The sequence below is a fragment of the Vicugna pacos genome, chromosome 3 (assembly GCF_048564905.1).
Source record: "Vicugna pacos chromosome 3, VicPac4, whole genome shotgun sequence".
In the NCBI taxonomy this organism is placed as follows: Eukaryota; Metazoa; Chordata; class Mammalia; order Artiodactyla; family Camelidae; genus Vicugna; species Vicugna pacos.
In genome coordinates this window covers 64,483,191-64,498,332 of record NC_132989.1, presented here as the reverse complement: position 1 = coordinate 64,498,332, position 15,142 = coordinate 64,483,191, and the positions used below count along the sequence as shown (strand labels likewise).

At 38.8% G+C, this 15,142-nt stretch overlaps 1 protein-coding gene across 2 annotated transcripts in view; it reads right to left on the bottom strand.

Moving 5' to 3' along the window:
* The window catches only part of EDIL3 (EGF like repeats and discoidin domains 3), a 392,981-nt gene that overhangs the window by 205,238 nt on the left and 172,601 nt on the right, over positions 1–15,142 (bottom strand). For both annotated transcript variants that reach the window (XM_006197636.4, XM_006197637.4), the window contains one exon: positions 2,535–2,663. In XM_006197636.4, coding sequence (XP_006197698.1) covers positions 2,535–2,663 — 129 coding nt within the window. The remainder of the gene's footprint in view (positions 1–2,534; positions 2,664–15,142) is intronic.

Below are 15,142 nucleotides of genomic sequence, written 5' to 3'. Positions count from 1 at the left end.
AAGTCCAGACCCTTTCCCTCCATTCTCTCCTGCTTCTAATAATGATGCACTTCAGAGAATAGGGACCAGTTTGTTTAGACCACAAAATCCCTGTTCTAAATTGAAACCCTCAGCGTCTGGCTTCCCGCTGTAATTTCTAACATGGGTTTAGCATCTTATAGGAGACCAAGTGTAGTAAGGAGACTTTCTTTGTACTTCAAAATAAGCCTTGAAATTCAACACAATTATGTGGATTAATGAGCTTATTTAATATGGTGTAAGGTATGAGAGAAAAGACTTGGATGTTCCACTGTGAAGAATGTGGACAAGAATGATTCATTCTATTTTTCCAAACTTGATGGTTCTCTTGACAGAATTCATAGCCAACCACATTGGAAGTCAAAGGCAGGCAGGCACTACCCAGTACCAGCTGTACAGAGCAACCTCGCTTATACTGGGACAAACAAATGGTGACTTACTGGTTTCAGAGGGACTTTAAGGCTACTAAAGATAACTGAAACTAAACATTTCTTCACAATATGAAGAAAACAAAGCTCAGACATGTAAAAGGAATTTTGTGCCACTGTACCGGGATTACTCATTGAAACTTAGATTTGGAGTTTCCCAACCTCTGGTTTAAGGATCAACCCAACTGCACACTGACATCAGCAGTAGGTTAGGGGAGGTGGGCTGAATAAATATGAAATATGACATGTCTACACATGCCTCCCAAAGGACAGTACTTTATCCTCAATGTTATTTATCCTGATAAGTGTAACAAAATATGTCTACTTGTGATGATTTCTTCTTAGAAGTATGGTTCAACGTAAGTGCCAAATGAGTGGTGTGGGTCCTTAACCGCTGTAGGGGTTTAGGAAGCAAGAAGGGAGGCCACAGTGGACCATCAGCCATCAGGGAAGCTGTTACAAGGCTGCTTCATATATTCTGAGTCTTGAAGGAAGTGCAGGGTATTGATCAGGGGGAGGGGAACAGGGGAATGGTACGTGGCCCAGAGTGGGTAATGAGTATACGTAAGCCCTGAATAATGGGGTGACGATGATTAAGACCATGGTGTCAGGAATGAGTAAGGCAAAGGTGGATACTTCACTCAGAGCCAGATTTTCAACCACCAGTAAAAATTAAAGAGTGCCTCCTGGCTCTGACACTTTGGGGTCACTGTGTACTTTTCTGGAGACTTGCAATGGTCAGGAATTTGTGGAATTTCTGTTACAACAACAGACCTTGTTAAAATACCTAAACTGCTTACGGAGGGAGGGTACAGCTCAGTGGTAGAGCACATGCTTAGCATGCACAAGGTCCTGGGTTCAGTCCCTAATACCTCCTCCCCAAATAAACAAATAAGTAAATAAATAAGCCTAATTATCTCCCGCCTCCAACAACAACAACAACAACAACAAACCAAAGCAAAACAAAACAAAATAAACTGCTTTTGATTGTCTCTAAGAATTCAGATCACCAACAAGGAGCTGAGCAGCTATTAATTTTTCCCAGGCTGAGTTCAAGTCACCCCAAGGCTGATTCTCCCTTATTGTAGCAACATGGTTCAGCTTTCACACATGAAGATCTCAAAACGTCTCTGGAAAGACAGGGGTGGGAGCCCAGAATCTTGGCTGCCCTGACATTCACCTAATCACCTGAAGAGAATATTAGGAGTTTTACTTATTTACAAAGCTTTGTGATGTGGTGTCAGAGCAGCACCCAGAGGGAGTCAGTCTAGCTCCCACACTTGAGCCCCTCAACTCAGAGCTGCTTGCTCGGAGCACACACACCTACAGAGGAATCATCCCTTGAAATGAGAACAGAATATCCATAATGGGATGTTGTCCAGTGTTCAGAGGCAGGAACTGCACTCAAGGTTGTATCATCTTACGTTTCTCATTTTCTATGCTGCAAGGCACCAGGGCAGAGAAAGCAGAGTATACAAGGCAGATTCTTACTGTTAGAAAGCCATAGAAGGACAGTAAAGTTGAGCCATAGTTCTCAGAAGAAATCATCACAAGTGGACATATTCTGTGTAACTGAAGGATACATGAGAATGAGGATAAAAGAGAGAAGTGAAGAAAACACATTTGTTGAACTTGCAGATTTTCACACTGAACATGCAAACACGTAAGGAGGAAACAGGAAACAGGCTTGTACGAAGGACAGAGTGGGCAGTTTTCTTCTCTGGGTATCATTTCAGAACTTAACAGAATAACATCTAGAAAGCTTGAAGAATAGCTTCCGAACAAGTGCAAAAGAAAGAGAAATACCAGTTTAATATAAAACACAAAACTCTGATATACGGCTATATAACAATGAAAAGGACCAATGCAAGACTGCTACCCCCTCATGCCACTGGGAGGATTGAAACACAGTCCAGAAGTCCTAAGCAGGGGATGTGGTGTGCTCAGTGGGAGAGAAGGAGCACGAGCCAACAGTCAGGCCTCTTTGCTGCTCGAAGTTTCTATCATTCTACTACAAACAAGAATGATGATGACTTGTATACTGTGCAATCAATGATAATCAAAACACAATGACCGTGGATGACTTACTGTGCTGACAGTGAATCCCATTAAATCCTCGGGGACATTTACAGACATAGCCTATGAATGTATCCCCTCGGTACGCCTCGCTTATTTCACAGGTTCCTCCATTATGGCATGGATTAGGACTGCAGGGACCTGCAAGACAGAAAAAAATATTGCTGCCATGATGCATATGGTTTACAATAGACATTGGGTCAAACTTTTACAATTAATAATTTTATAGGGAAAAAAACACCTTGGATAGTAGTGGTTCAGGAAATGCAGTAGTTGTGCGAGCTTTGGAAACCAACAGCTTGGGTTTGAATCCTAGTTTCATCACTTTCTAGCCATGTGGTCTTAGATGATTTATTTAACCTCTCTGTACCTTAGTCTTATCTGTAAAATGTCAGTCCTCAATCTACCTCAAAGGCTAAAGATGCAGATAAAAACAATTCATATGTTGAAAATCCCAGAAGCAACACATATTAAACACTCAAAATGTATTAGCACAAGGTAAAATATTGTTATTAAGATCTCTGAATAATAAAATATCTTCTGCTTATTTAAAAAGCAATACTGAATGGCAATTTCTAGAATTATGAACACTGAAGAGCTTTCGTAGTCTGCTGGTGAAAGTAACATAAACTTGCAAATTACTGTAAACACATTTTTTAGTAGATTTAGCAGCTATTTAGAAGTAGATAGTGGGTTGTAATACTTCTATCGACTCCTTATGAGTTTGTGGTGGGCCATACTTCTGGAGAAGCACAGTTGTTGCTGATGTATTGCAAGCAGCTCATGGAAAATTGCAAATAAACAGAGAAGAGGTGCTGAGAGTTATTTTTAAGCTTCAAGAAAGAAACTTCACTAGGATAACTGGTACTGGTGACAGTCAACAGAAGTGCTCCACCTCCCTTGGAGAGAACCAGGTGCCAACACAGTGCGGGTGCAGGGCTGGGCCAGTCCTGCCTGACCTGGGAGTCCTATAATGTACATTCCACATTCTTTACTCTGAGGTGCCCCTTTGGTATGGCTTCTTCTTTGCAATATTCTTCCTTCAAAGTTGACAGGCTTGTGTCACAGTCTGAAGGCTCATCCTACCTACTCTTGCTCTATCTCGCCTTTGTCCATCACAGTCATTCCCCTCAATACAACATTTGGACCTCTAATTCTGTCATCTAATTGGCCTCCTGGAGGATGCTAATTAGCTTGGGGTAGAATCAAGACTGGCAATTACGAAGAAGGGAAGAGAAAATCTGATGGAAGAGAACGCTCTCCCTGGGAGATGAAGACAGACAGAGGAAAATATATAGTATTCTCTACTTTTGTCCTTCTATTAAATTCAAGAGACGAGAACACATTGAGGTAAAACAAACATCACTGCAGAAAAAGTTAAGATGTACATCTTAGAAAAGGAAAACAAGAGTGATTAAACTAAGTGTCTGACTCTCTATGTAGAGATGAATCCCAGAGTCCTGGAGGCAGGTTAGCCAAGAAGAGGAGCAAGTAGCTTTAGCAGAGGCTGGAGAGAAGGCTGAAGTGTTGGGCACAAGAACAGTGATAACCTGAGGGAACTGGCTGGGGCTCCATCAGGAAAGTCAATTAAGAGAGGGCGATAGTGAATGGCTACTCAAGTGTGGGTCAAAGCCACTTTATGACTTAATAAGAAAAGAGCAAATTCACCATCATCACGAAGTCAACACAGGAAGCACTTAGGGGTTAGGCAATGCTGTCCTGCACAGAGGCAAGACTTTATAATTCTATTACCTCCTCCAGCAGTTCTTTGACATTCAGTTTCTTTCAGTTTAAAACTTCCTGACATTCAACTGTTGCAGCACACAATAAAGATCTACATGCAGTAAGAAACAATGTAGCAGCTCTGGTGTCTGGATCTTCTCTTCTTGGTAGTGCTGACTTTCAAAAAGTGAAAAGCAATTAAATGTTTTCTGTGATTTTTTCCAGATATCTCCATACCAATTAAAAACAATACACTTACTCAAGTAGGCAGTTTTGTGTGGTGCAGTGCTTGAAAATGAAACTAACACCTGCCTTTGAGGTGGTATATTGACAAGAAGAAGGTCAACACCAAGGATCATTTTCTTCCATCATCAAGAAATGCAAACCATGCTACACAACCTTTCTCTTCTCTTCTTTCTCACTTTCTCTTCTTCCCCTCTCTCAAATTAATGAACATTCATGGTGCCTGACCATTTACAAATTCCTTTCACATAATTAATCTCATTTATTCTTCCCAGAAACTAGAGAAGGTAGTATTCACTGTCACTCTTTTACCTTTTTTAAAAACTAAAGGTTTGAGAGATTAGATACTATTTGTTAAATGAACATCTACAAGTGATGCATTTAGGTCTTGAGCTAAGAAGCTGTGGCTCTAAAACCTATACTCCTTACAGAACCAACCAATCAGAGAAAGGAGAATGAAACAAAAGTGATATTTGAGTTTTGACTCATCAGTTCACTCAAAATTAGAAAATACATGACTTAGATTTCTTTTTATTAACTGATAACTGACACCCAGGTATACAATTGCTAAACAAAAATATTAATAATGATAGCCAAAGAATTATATAATTTTAGATAAATAAGGAGTATTGGAGATCACCTAATCCAGTCTTTCAATTTTGCAGATGAGGAAACCAACTCAAAAAGAATTCAGTGATTTCTCAAAATGAAAACAAAAACAAAATCCTCACCTAATATGAGGAAAACTGGGCTTAAGGAATTCTCTCTAGGAGGAAAAATATTACTAAAACCAAAAATGATTAAGCTTTTTCTGACACCTCAAGAGAGTGACATAATTTTTATCAAAAAGAGAGTAAGTGTTTTTCCCCTCCACTTGCAGAGTCGGCTGGGTGATGGAGGGATAAAAACAATCGACAATCGACTGCAGTAGTAAGGTCTCTGCCAGTTCTTGGGGGCAGCTAAAGCCGAGATTGCGAGGAAGGTGGTCCATGGAAGTCACCCTGAAGAGCAGGAAGCAAACATGAGCTTGGAAGAGATGACTGTGTATTCAAGCCTACCGCCTCCCTGGAAAAGGAGAACTTGGTGAGAAGCTGAGGATGAGTTAGTGGCTCTACCTTAGAAGGGCAAGGACTTAGGAAGGGATGGGGACAGCCCGGGAGGGGAGATCTCACAAGCAGAGCTGAAAGTAAACTTCAGGGAGCGAGGGGGCTCAAGCAGTGTGCTGTAAAGCTGTAACATGGGAAGACAAGCAGCTAGTAAGAATTGGTGATGTCTAAAATTCAGGTTTGAGGAGGGAGGGTACAGCTCAGGGGTAGAGTGCATGCCTAGCATGCACAAGGTCCTGGGTACAATCCTCAGTACCTTCATTAAAGTAAGTAAATAAACAAAAACCTAATTACCTGCCCCTAAAATAAAGATAAGTCAATAAAAATTAAAAAAAAAAATTCAGGCTTAAGTTGTTTGCACGGCTGCAATGTTAATCTGTCTCTGCCAGAACATCCAGATCTACTCTCAAGCCTGCTGGACAGAGCTGGGTGTGGGATCTGGGGAGGTGAGGGAGAAACGGCTCTGCTATTCATCTCGTTCATCGGGGCAGAAGGGAAGAGTTGTCGCACAAGACGCCCGAGGGACTCAAGAATCCAGGGGAGGACGGAGCTGACAGATGTCTCGTCCTAGACACTCTAGATATTTCCTGAGGGCACAGGTGATGCCTGTCCAGCAGTCCTGGCCAGCCTCTGGGGTTCCCCAAAGAGATGAGTTAGAGAGTTGGAGCTCATTTTATTTATACCCTAGAAGACATCATGACCTCAGCCGACACCTGGGTTTCGGAAAAAGACTACGTGTTACAAAGGTTGTAGCTGCTGTTACTTTTCCTACTGTAAGAAATTCAGCGCTTTTCATTCACAGGGTGAGGATGAGGTAAGGCTAACAGGGTAAGGATTTAACCTTTCTAGAGTGCTTTATATGCTAAGCAAAAAAGTATACATAGTAGGCAAGAAAACAGGCTTGTTCACAAAGGTTAAGTAACATGTCTATCTGGAAAAACCAAAATTTTGCTTTAGTACCTTCTGCCTGACTACAAACCTAAGCCCTTTCCTCTAAGCTGCACTTTCTGCCACTTTACAGATCGGTGTATTAATATGTTAATCTTGACAGATGCATACAGAAGCCGCAGGGACTCACTAAGCACATTCCTATACATGATACAGGACTCCAAAGCCTTCCTAAATGGAAATATTTCAGAACATTTTCAGCAAATGGGCCAGAGTGTATTAGACATTATGAATACAGATGGCCTCTGCTACGCCAACGATACTCCACTTCAGCTATGTTCGAAATCAGCTGTCAGATACGTGTGTTTCCCTATTATTATTCTGTAATAACATATTTGGTATGTGTATACTGTTGCTTATACTGTGAGGATAAGAAATTGACCCTGTCCAACACAGAGATTCTTTTTTTTTTCTTTTTTTGTCCATAACAATTATGAAACTGATGTCACATGCCCTGTATATCCATGACAGAATGCTGAAATGGTCACCATTAGACCATTAATTCTCTGTGGTAAGAATCATGGTTGGCACACAGTAGGTTTCTGATATGTTTTTAATAAACAAGGGTATGGCAATAATGAGTGAGAATCATTATATCTTTTGCCTAAACCCCATTCAAGCTTATGAGGTTTATAAACTATCAATATCTTTTGGCATTTCAATTGGTAATTAATGAGGATACTTTCTATAACTTTTCCATACTTTTTAAGGTTCAATCCCTCTAAATTTATATATATTTTTTGTCTGTCAGATGGTTCAAGCTTCTGGAGTATTATATCTGTAATATTATAACTGTAAATAACAGATAATTAGAATGTTAGCTTTTACATAATGATTACATGTATTTTAATTCTTTGGCAAACAAATAATCAAGAAAAATATAATCCCATCAATAGTGTTTTGGTCTCCTAATTTAACAATTCCTATATAAATAAAGACATTCACTTAAAGCATCAGCAAGGTGAAATAATCTGAATATAAATTTGTACATAAAGATAAGATAATACACGTAGTCCAAAGTCTCAACTCACAAACTCTTCTTAGTAGTCAAAAAATTTTGTGTTTGGTGTTAAGTGTATCAGCAGTTTCCAGGTTTCTTTCTCTAAATGACAAGTGGGCTAATCATATGAGAATTAGAGATCCTAGGAAACTCTTGACTATTTTTGTGCCCCCCCCACCCCCCGAATCCAACAGTCTTCTCTGATACTGAAAGTCAGAGGTATTCTAAGGTCTTGGCACACTGATAAGTAACAACCAGCCCCTACAGCATGTCCCATGAGATATGTACTATGAGATGAGAAAGAAACTGACCCTGACCTTGCTCAACATAGTGGTGTGTTTTATTTATTTTTTCCAATTTCAGTTTAAGTAACATTTATCCATTAGGCATCTATTTTGTGCTGAGCACTCTGCTAGTGATTTGGGATAAATATTTTAAATGGAATTACTATTGTCAGCAATTGCAAGAAGCTCACAATACAAGAAAGTACTTAGTTATCCAGTTTATATACCTAATTTTTTTAAAGATAATTTAAACAGTTATCCTCTTCTGTGAATATACTATGACTAGTATTAATCTGTTTTTTTTGTTTATGTAATGGTTTCTGAAAACTTAATTCAAGAATTTCGTTAGTGACATCATAGTAACAAATGTAACATGGTTACATTCTTAACTTTCGCTGCCAAAACTTTGGTATATTTAGGGGATCTCCTATCTTTCTTGTAACACATCAGCACGAATCTATAATCTATACATAGCTTTGAAAACAATTCAATAGCAGAGCAAAATGTGAAAACAAGTAAGTACTACTCAAGCACTCAGAGCTTGTGGCAACAAAAAGGATCTCAATTCCTTTCCACTTCAAAGATCTGCTTCTTTTGATATCACAGGTAGAAGAAGAGGTCTACGAGCTTCAGTTCTGATTAGTATTCATAAAAGTCAAAATTTTCTGATTAGACAACACTTGGTAATACCACTCTTAACCATGAAAGTATAAGTGGACTTTCAAGATACAAGAGGCTTCAGGGAGTTTTAAAATCAATAATGCTGTAATACTTTGGTAGGTAATCTTTAAGGAGCTCCTAACACAATGGGGACAGCAGATGATCAATATTAATGAACAACTGAAGTCAACAGCATGCTTTCCAGGCATTTTTATGCAAGCTCATAGAAGTATGTCAAGAAGATTAATTGCTCACAAGAGCAATAGATCTGTATGGCTTGCTACTTTTCTGCATCTACCTTTTCACAATCCCAACAGTTGAGAGACTAAGTTACTTTTATGCGTGTAACATGGTTAGCTTTTCATGTATTTAGAGACTATGTCCCACATCATGAATTTCTTATAGTGTGTAACCAGATTAAATCTTGGCAGTTAGATATTAAAAATAAATGTCCATTTCAGATTACATAACAAAGAAATGTCAGTTTCACCATTTATTTCAGCAGTACAATCAAACAGGAATAATTATGACCTAACAGTTCACTTCAAATTCTGGTCTTAAAAAACATGTTAACATTCTCTTATTATAGTGCTACTTTTCCATTTAATAAGGTTTGAACATTCTGGCAGTTCCCATTTTAAGCCACTGCCACTCCACTTTAAATCTAATTGAAAAAGAAGGAATTAACCCGGGAATGTTCACCTGACATACTTTCAAAGCATTTTTTTTTTTACACTAGTCGTTTCTCCTCCTCTTCCTCCTCTTTTCAACTCTTTCTCCCTTTTAAATGCAAAAGGAAGATTCAGCATTTGAAGAGAAAACATAGTCTGTAATTTCTGGGTATTCTGTATACATACAGAGAGGTAAATGATAAATAAATCTAAAATATTCAATTTAAGGGGAGAATCGGCAAACTTAACAAATTGTTCTTTAAACATAAAATATTTAAGTGGATTATGAAAATTGAAACCTGAGGCTAAGGAGAGATTTTTGTAATACCTACTGAAACACTTTCTCCTCAAGAATTAATCCTGGACTCTACACATAACCGTCCACAGGAAGGCTCTGAGATGACTAGTGGCTACAAAGGTGATTTAGCGCCCCTGTACTAGTTTCCAAGGGCTTCTCTAATAAATCACCACAAACTTGGTGGCTTCAAACAGCAGAACTTTATTCTCTCCCAGTTCTGTAGACTAGAAGTCTGCAATCAAGGTGTTGGCAGGGCCAGGCTCCCTCTGAAGACTCAAGGGGAACAACCCTTCCTCAGCTCTTCCAGCTTCTGGGGCTCCTGGCATTCCCTGGCTTGTAGCAGCATAATCCCAATCTCTGCCTGCATCCCCTCCTGCCTTCTTTCCTCTGTGTTGTCTCCTCTTCTGACTGAGTACACCAGTCACTGGATTTAGAGCCCACTCAATTCGGGATAATTTCACCTCACGATACTTAATTACTTACATCTGCAAAGTCCCTGGGATGGGCTGAACTGTGTTCCCCCAAAATTCGTTTGTTGAAGCCCTAACTCCAGTATCTTAGAATATGACTGTATTTGCAGACAGGATCTTTAAAGAGGCAATCAAGGTTAAAGGAGGCCATGTACGAGAGCCCTAATCTAATCCAATTTCCCTTATGAGAAGGAATTTGGACACACTGACGAGGTATCAGCAGTGTGCCAACACCAGAGGAAAGGCCGTATGAGAACAAAGCAAGAAGCTGGCTATTGACAACCCAAGGAGAAAGGCCTTGGAAGAAACCAGACCTGCTGACACCTTGACCTTGCACTTTGGGAACTGGGAGGAAATACTTTCTGTTTTATTCCCCCTAGGCTGTGGTACTTTGTTTTGGCAATCCTAGCCAACTAATACAGACCCGATTTCCAAATAAGGGCCCCTTCTGAGATTCCTGGGAGACATGCATTTTGGAAAGGTACTACTGAAACCGCTGTAGTCCCCAAGTACTTGTTTCGTGTAGCAATGCAGTTAAGGAATCCACAGCCCTCACCTACTGTTAGAGTCGGCTGACAAAGAACACGTTTATCAACAATTAACTAGCTAAAACTGATTTGACTTGGGTCTCATCATAGAATAGTAAGCAAATTTTGATGATTTTGGAGATCAAGAGAACAGTTTAAATTCGGAGCAGGGCCTAGGAAGAGCACAGAAATGGCTATCACATGACATCAAGGAGGACTTGTCACTGACAGGAGAAATAATTAAGATTTCTTGGAGTCCATCTTTATCCACTTACTTTTGTTTGGCCTTGGGCTTGACAATGGCAGTGTGTTTTTTAGGTACTCAGCCAACACTCTGAGGAAATCGTCATATACATTATTTCTATAAACACATATAATCACTTGTGTAACAACAGTTGAGCTGTTCTCTTTTCCCAAAAACTATCTTATTAAACATTAGCATGACTTTTAAAAATCAGTAACAAAATACAGCAAAAGGATGTCTCATCTACAAAGTGATACTTATTACTATTGCTCCATCTTATATTTTTCCCCCTGGCCATGCAGCCTGAACACTGCTGCCAAAACGGGCTTCCTAAACCACCACTTGTATAATGGAAATTCTCAGCTCAGAATGCTTTATTACTCAAACAGAAATCTGTCTCATTAGTCTGTTGTCACAATGCATATACATTTTTTTAATCTTTCAAAACATACTGCCTAATTTAGGGCATCATTTAACTAACCAATAATATTTGCTGACTGATTATGCAATGTCATGGTTAACAGAGCAATAATATGCAGTGAATACAGGACAAAATATAATGTTGCCCTTTGATGTTCTTGCTAAAATAAAGGACACTAATTCTGGAATACTATGCCTATGAACATTAAAGATAGTATATAGAAGCCTTTTGTAACTACTGAATGCCATATGAAATTAAGTATTACTGTTGAAGTTAGTAACATAAGGCATCTTGAAATCTTGGGTCAATAGAATAAACAATCCTAAAATCTACAGGAAACATTGATATTAAAAGTATGGACCATCGTGCTTTCCTTTGTTTTGTCAGAGAGCCACTAGAGTAAGAGATTTCCCTGTGAAAAATTCCTGTGAAACTTTAGAAACCATAAATGCAATTCAATCTGATGGATAAAACTGACATTCAATAATTTTTTCAATCAATCTAGGGAAAAAAATCACTTTCTGCTTCTAGTGATTATAGTAAACGAGCTCTGGTTATCTCTAAGAAATAACAATTTCCAATTCCTTAAAATGCCCTCTTTAATCAGGGAGCTGTTTCCAAACAGAGCTCTGCAAATCACTTGTTTGAAAGTGCATCTGTCAGAACTCATGTGCCATGCACTGCAAAATACAATTCAAGCTCCAGAATACACATCAGCAGGTGGTGCAAAGTGGTAAGAAATCATTCAAGTCTGCCATTAGCTACGTTGGTTTGTTTCCTCTTCTACGTGTCAATAGGACAGGGTAGAGATTAAAAACAAAGCAGAGACCAATGCTTTCCATCGATATTATTATAGAGAAATTATCTGAGCCTAAGTTTCAGGAGCATCAAGCAATATCACTGTTTCATATGGTGTCTCAAAAAAGCCACAAAATTTCCACTTTCTTCATCAATCTTCCTCTGACAGCTTTTCACCTTTTTCAGGCTCCTGCTGAACTTGTTGCCTGTACTGTATGATTAGCATCTCACCATATACTGCTTCCTTCTCTAAGTATTTTATGCATCTCTTTGGTCTCCCTGACAAGACTGTAAACTACTTTTGCACAGGAACCCCTACTCCTTATATTTTTATCCCACTATAGACCCTGGAAAAGTGCTAGATACTCTAATGCTGCTTCATAAATGTATGATGATTGACAAAAAATATCATTAATTTTAGGAATAACAGCATATTATCCAAACTACTCTTCATGGTCAGTAATGAAAACCTAAAGTTTCGAGATTGATACGTTTCCATTTGCAGCCCTTTCTCATCCACACTTAGCAGGCTGCAACAACCCAGTTTAAGCCTGGAGCCAGGTTCAATTTTCTTGCTGAATGCTGTGGCAATTTGTAAAATATCAGATTGTGGATAATCTTATATTTACAAATAGATATTAAAACAGGTGCACTATTTCCACAAAACTGCTAGGTTTCAAAAGAAAGAGTTGTAAAGTGGTTTGGTTTTTGAAGGCTATGACAGAAGGTGGGGGAAAGGATTTCTATTTTTACTTTTGGAAGCTGCCCTGTGTGACTTCCATCTTAATCAGGAGGCAGCAGGATCCCTGTAGGAGAGGTGCCAGCTGTACTCAGATGGGAAGGGTACCTGCCCAGACTTCACAGCCGAAAACACTGGCGCACAGCTGGACAGGCAAGTCACTGTTTGGACTGCCTCCTCGGGTCTCACAGGGGGCTTCTCTGAGGCAGACTGGAAAAGGCATAAAGCAAAGCAGGCATGGATTCTGGCCAGCTGGCCATCTGTTCCTTCACCCACTGTGATAATTTGGTCTTGTAGAATTTTGTTAAGTGAGCATTAAGTAATGACCATGTCAAACAGAGTGCATAATGAATGCTTCTTAATCACTGGGTGAGAGCTTAAGGGATGGTTGCCCAAACACAGAAAAGGTCACCAACACAAACTAAGAATTAAAAACAAGAAGAGCAATGAAATAGTTATAAAACAGCAATAATTGACGTCTCTTCCATTTTTGCTTTTGTTCGTACTGAATCTGTTTCAAATAGAAGATGTGGGTCTCATACAGAAGCGAGGTAATATTGTCGTGGATTCTACTATCCCACTATGCACGTATCAATATATATTGGAAAACTACAAGCTAAAGAAGAATGTTAAAAGTAAGAAAACACGTGGGGGGCTTTATCATCCTGACCTGAGTTGAAAGTACTTATGGTTATAGCCATTAACATCAAGCTTTTCCAAATAGTTCCCCAGAGTAATACCAACTATTCATTGATTGGTCAGGATTCTTTCTGTATATTTTTTAATCAATTGCAATATCCCATTCTGAGAAAGCAGCTTTTTCCTCATAAACAATTAGTAATTGCAAAATCATAAAAGGTTTTAATCCCCTGAATGGAATGGAAAGATGTACTCGATAAAAATTCTGAAGACCATAAGTTTGGACTAATCTTGTATAGTCAATGTTACCTCTACTGTTCACAAAAATGAACCAAAAATGCTTCATTTGATTAAGTTACCATCCTATGGCCTAAAGAAGGTAATTTCTTTTCCTCAGATTCTGCTGAAAAGGTTCCCCAGCTCAGAATGCCTTTCTTCACCCCACTCTCCCTTCCAAATCTGTCTTTCCTTCAAGACCACCCCAAGTTTCATATCTTTCATTAATTCTTCCCCATCATTTATTCTTATTCTCTTCAACAAATTTTCTATTACTCTCTATTACAGCCATGTTTCTTTCATTCCTTCATTCATCCATTAATTCACATAACAATTCAGTTTATATTTAAAGCTCCCACTATGTTCTAGACACAGCGCTAAGTACTAGGGTTGTAACAGTGAGCAAAACAGATACTCTTTCCCTTCTCATGTAACTTCAGTCAAGTGGAAGGATTGACACCAACCATATAATCACATCTAAAAATGTAATTTCAATAAGTCATTAAGGAAAGGTATGCAGTATCCCAAGAATCTATTAATAGGAGGTTCCCTAAAGAAGTTACACATAAGCTACGAGCTAAAAAATAAAACAAGAGTTAAAGAAGAAAATGAGTTTTGCATTTATAAGTCTATGGACAGAGAAGCAGGACAGAATCAAGGTCTTCAAGAAGGCCAGGGTAACCGGAATAGACACAACACTGATAGAGACAGAGAGGGACCAGGTCATATACAAAAAAAAAAAAAAAAAGAAAGAAAAGAAAGAGAAGGGAGGGAGGGAGGGAGGGAGGAAGGAAGGAAGGAAGAAAAAGAAAGAAAGAAAGAAAGAAAGAAAGAAAGAAAGAAAGAAAGAAAGAAAGAAAGAAAGAAAGAAAGAAAGAAAGAGAAAGAAAGAAAGAAAGAAAGAAAGAAAGAAAGAAAGAAAGAAAGAAAGAAAGAAAGAAAGAAAGAAAGAAAGAAAGAGAAAGAGAGAAAGAGAAAGAAAGAGAGAAAGAAAGAGAGAAAGAAAGAGAAAGAAAGAAAGAGAAAAAAGGTATTATGGGATACACTGGCACATGTAAACAATAGAATAAAAGGATTGGGATTTCAATTTTAAAGATAATCTCTGTGCTATATGGATAATAATTTGGAAAGGATCAGCATAGATTAAGTAGACCAGTTAAGAGGATTCACTCTAGCACAACTGAAACATGATAAGAAACCTGGATTGGAGTGGTGAGCTGGTAGATATGGACATACACAGATTTGAGAGAGAAGGGTCAAGGATGACTACTGTGTTTCTAGAGTTCATATCTCAATAGATGAATGTTGGTGCTGTTCCCTAAGACAGAAATACTGGAAGAGGGTCTAGATTGGAAGGGAAGACCATGTAGTCAGTTTTTGGATCTGTTATTCAAGAGGAGGTATCAAGGAGGCAGAAATGAGTGTGGCCTGGAGATATAAATGTCAGCAGCTCCGCTGTACGTGGAAATTAATGGGTATGGATGTCATTGCCTGGGGCAAGACTAGAGATAATATGGAGAATCTAGGATCAAGACTCAACAAGTGCCATGACTTAATGGCCAGGTAGAAAATGC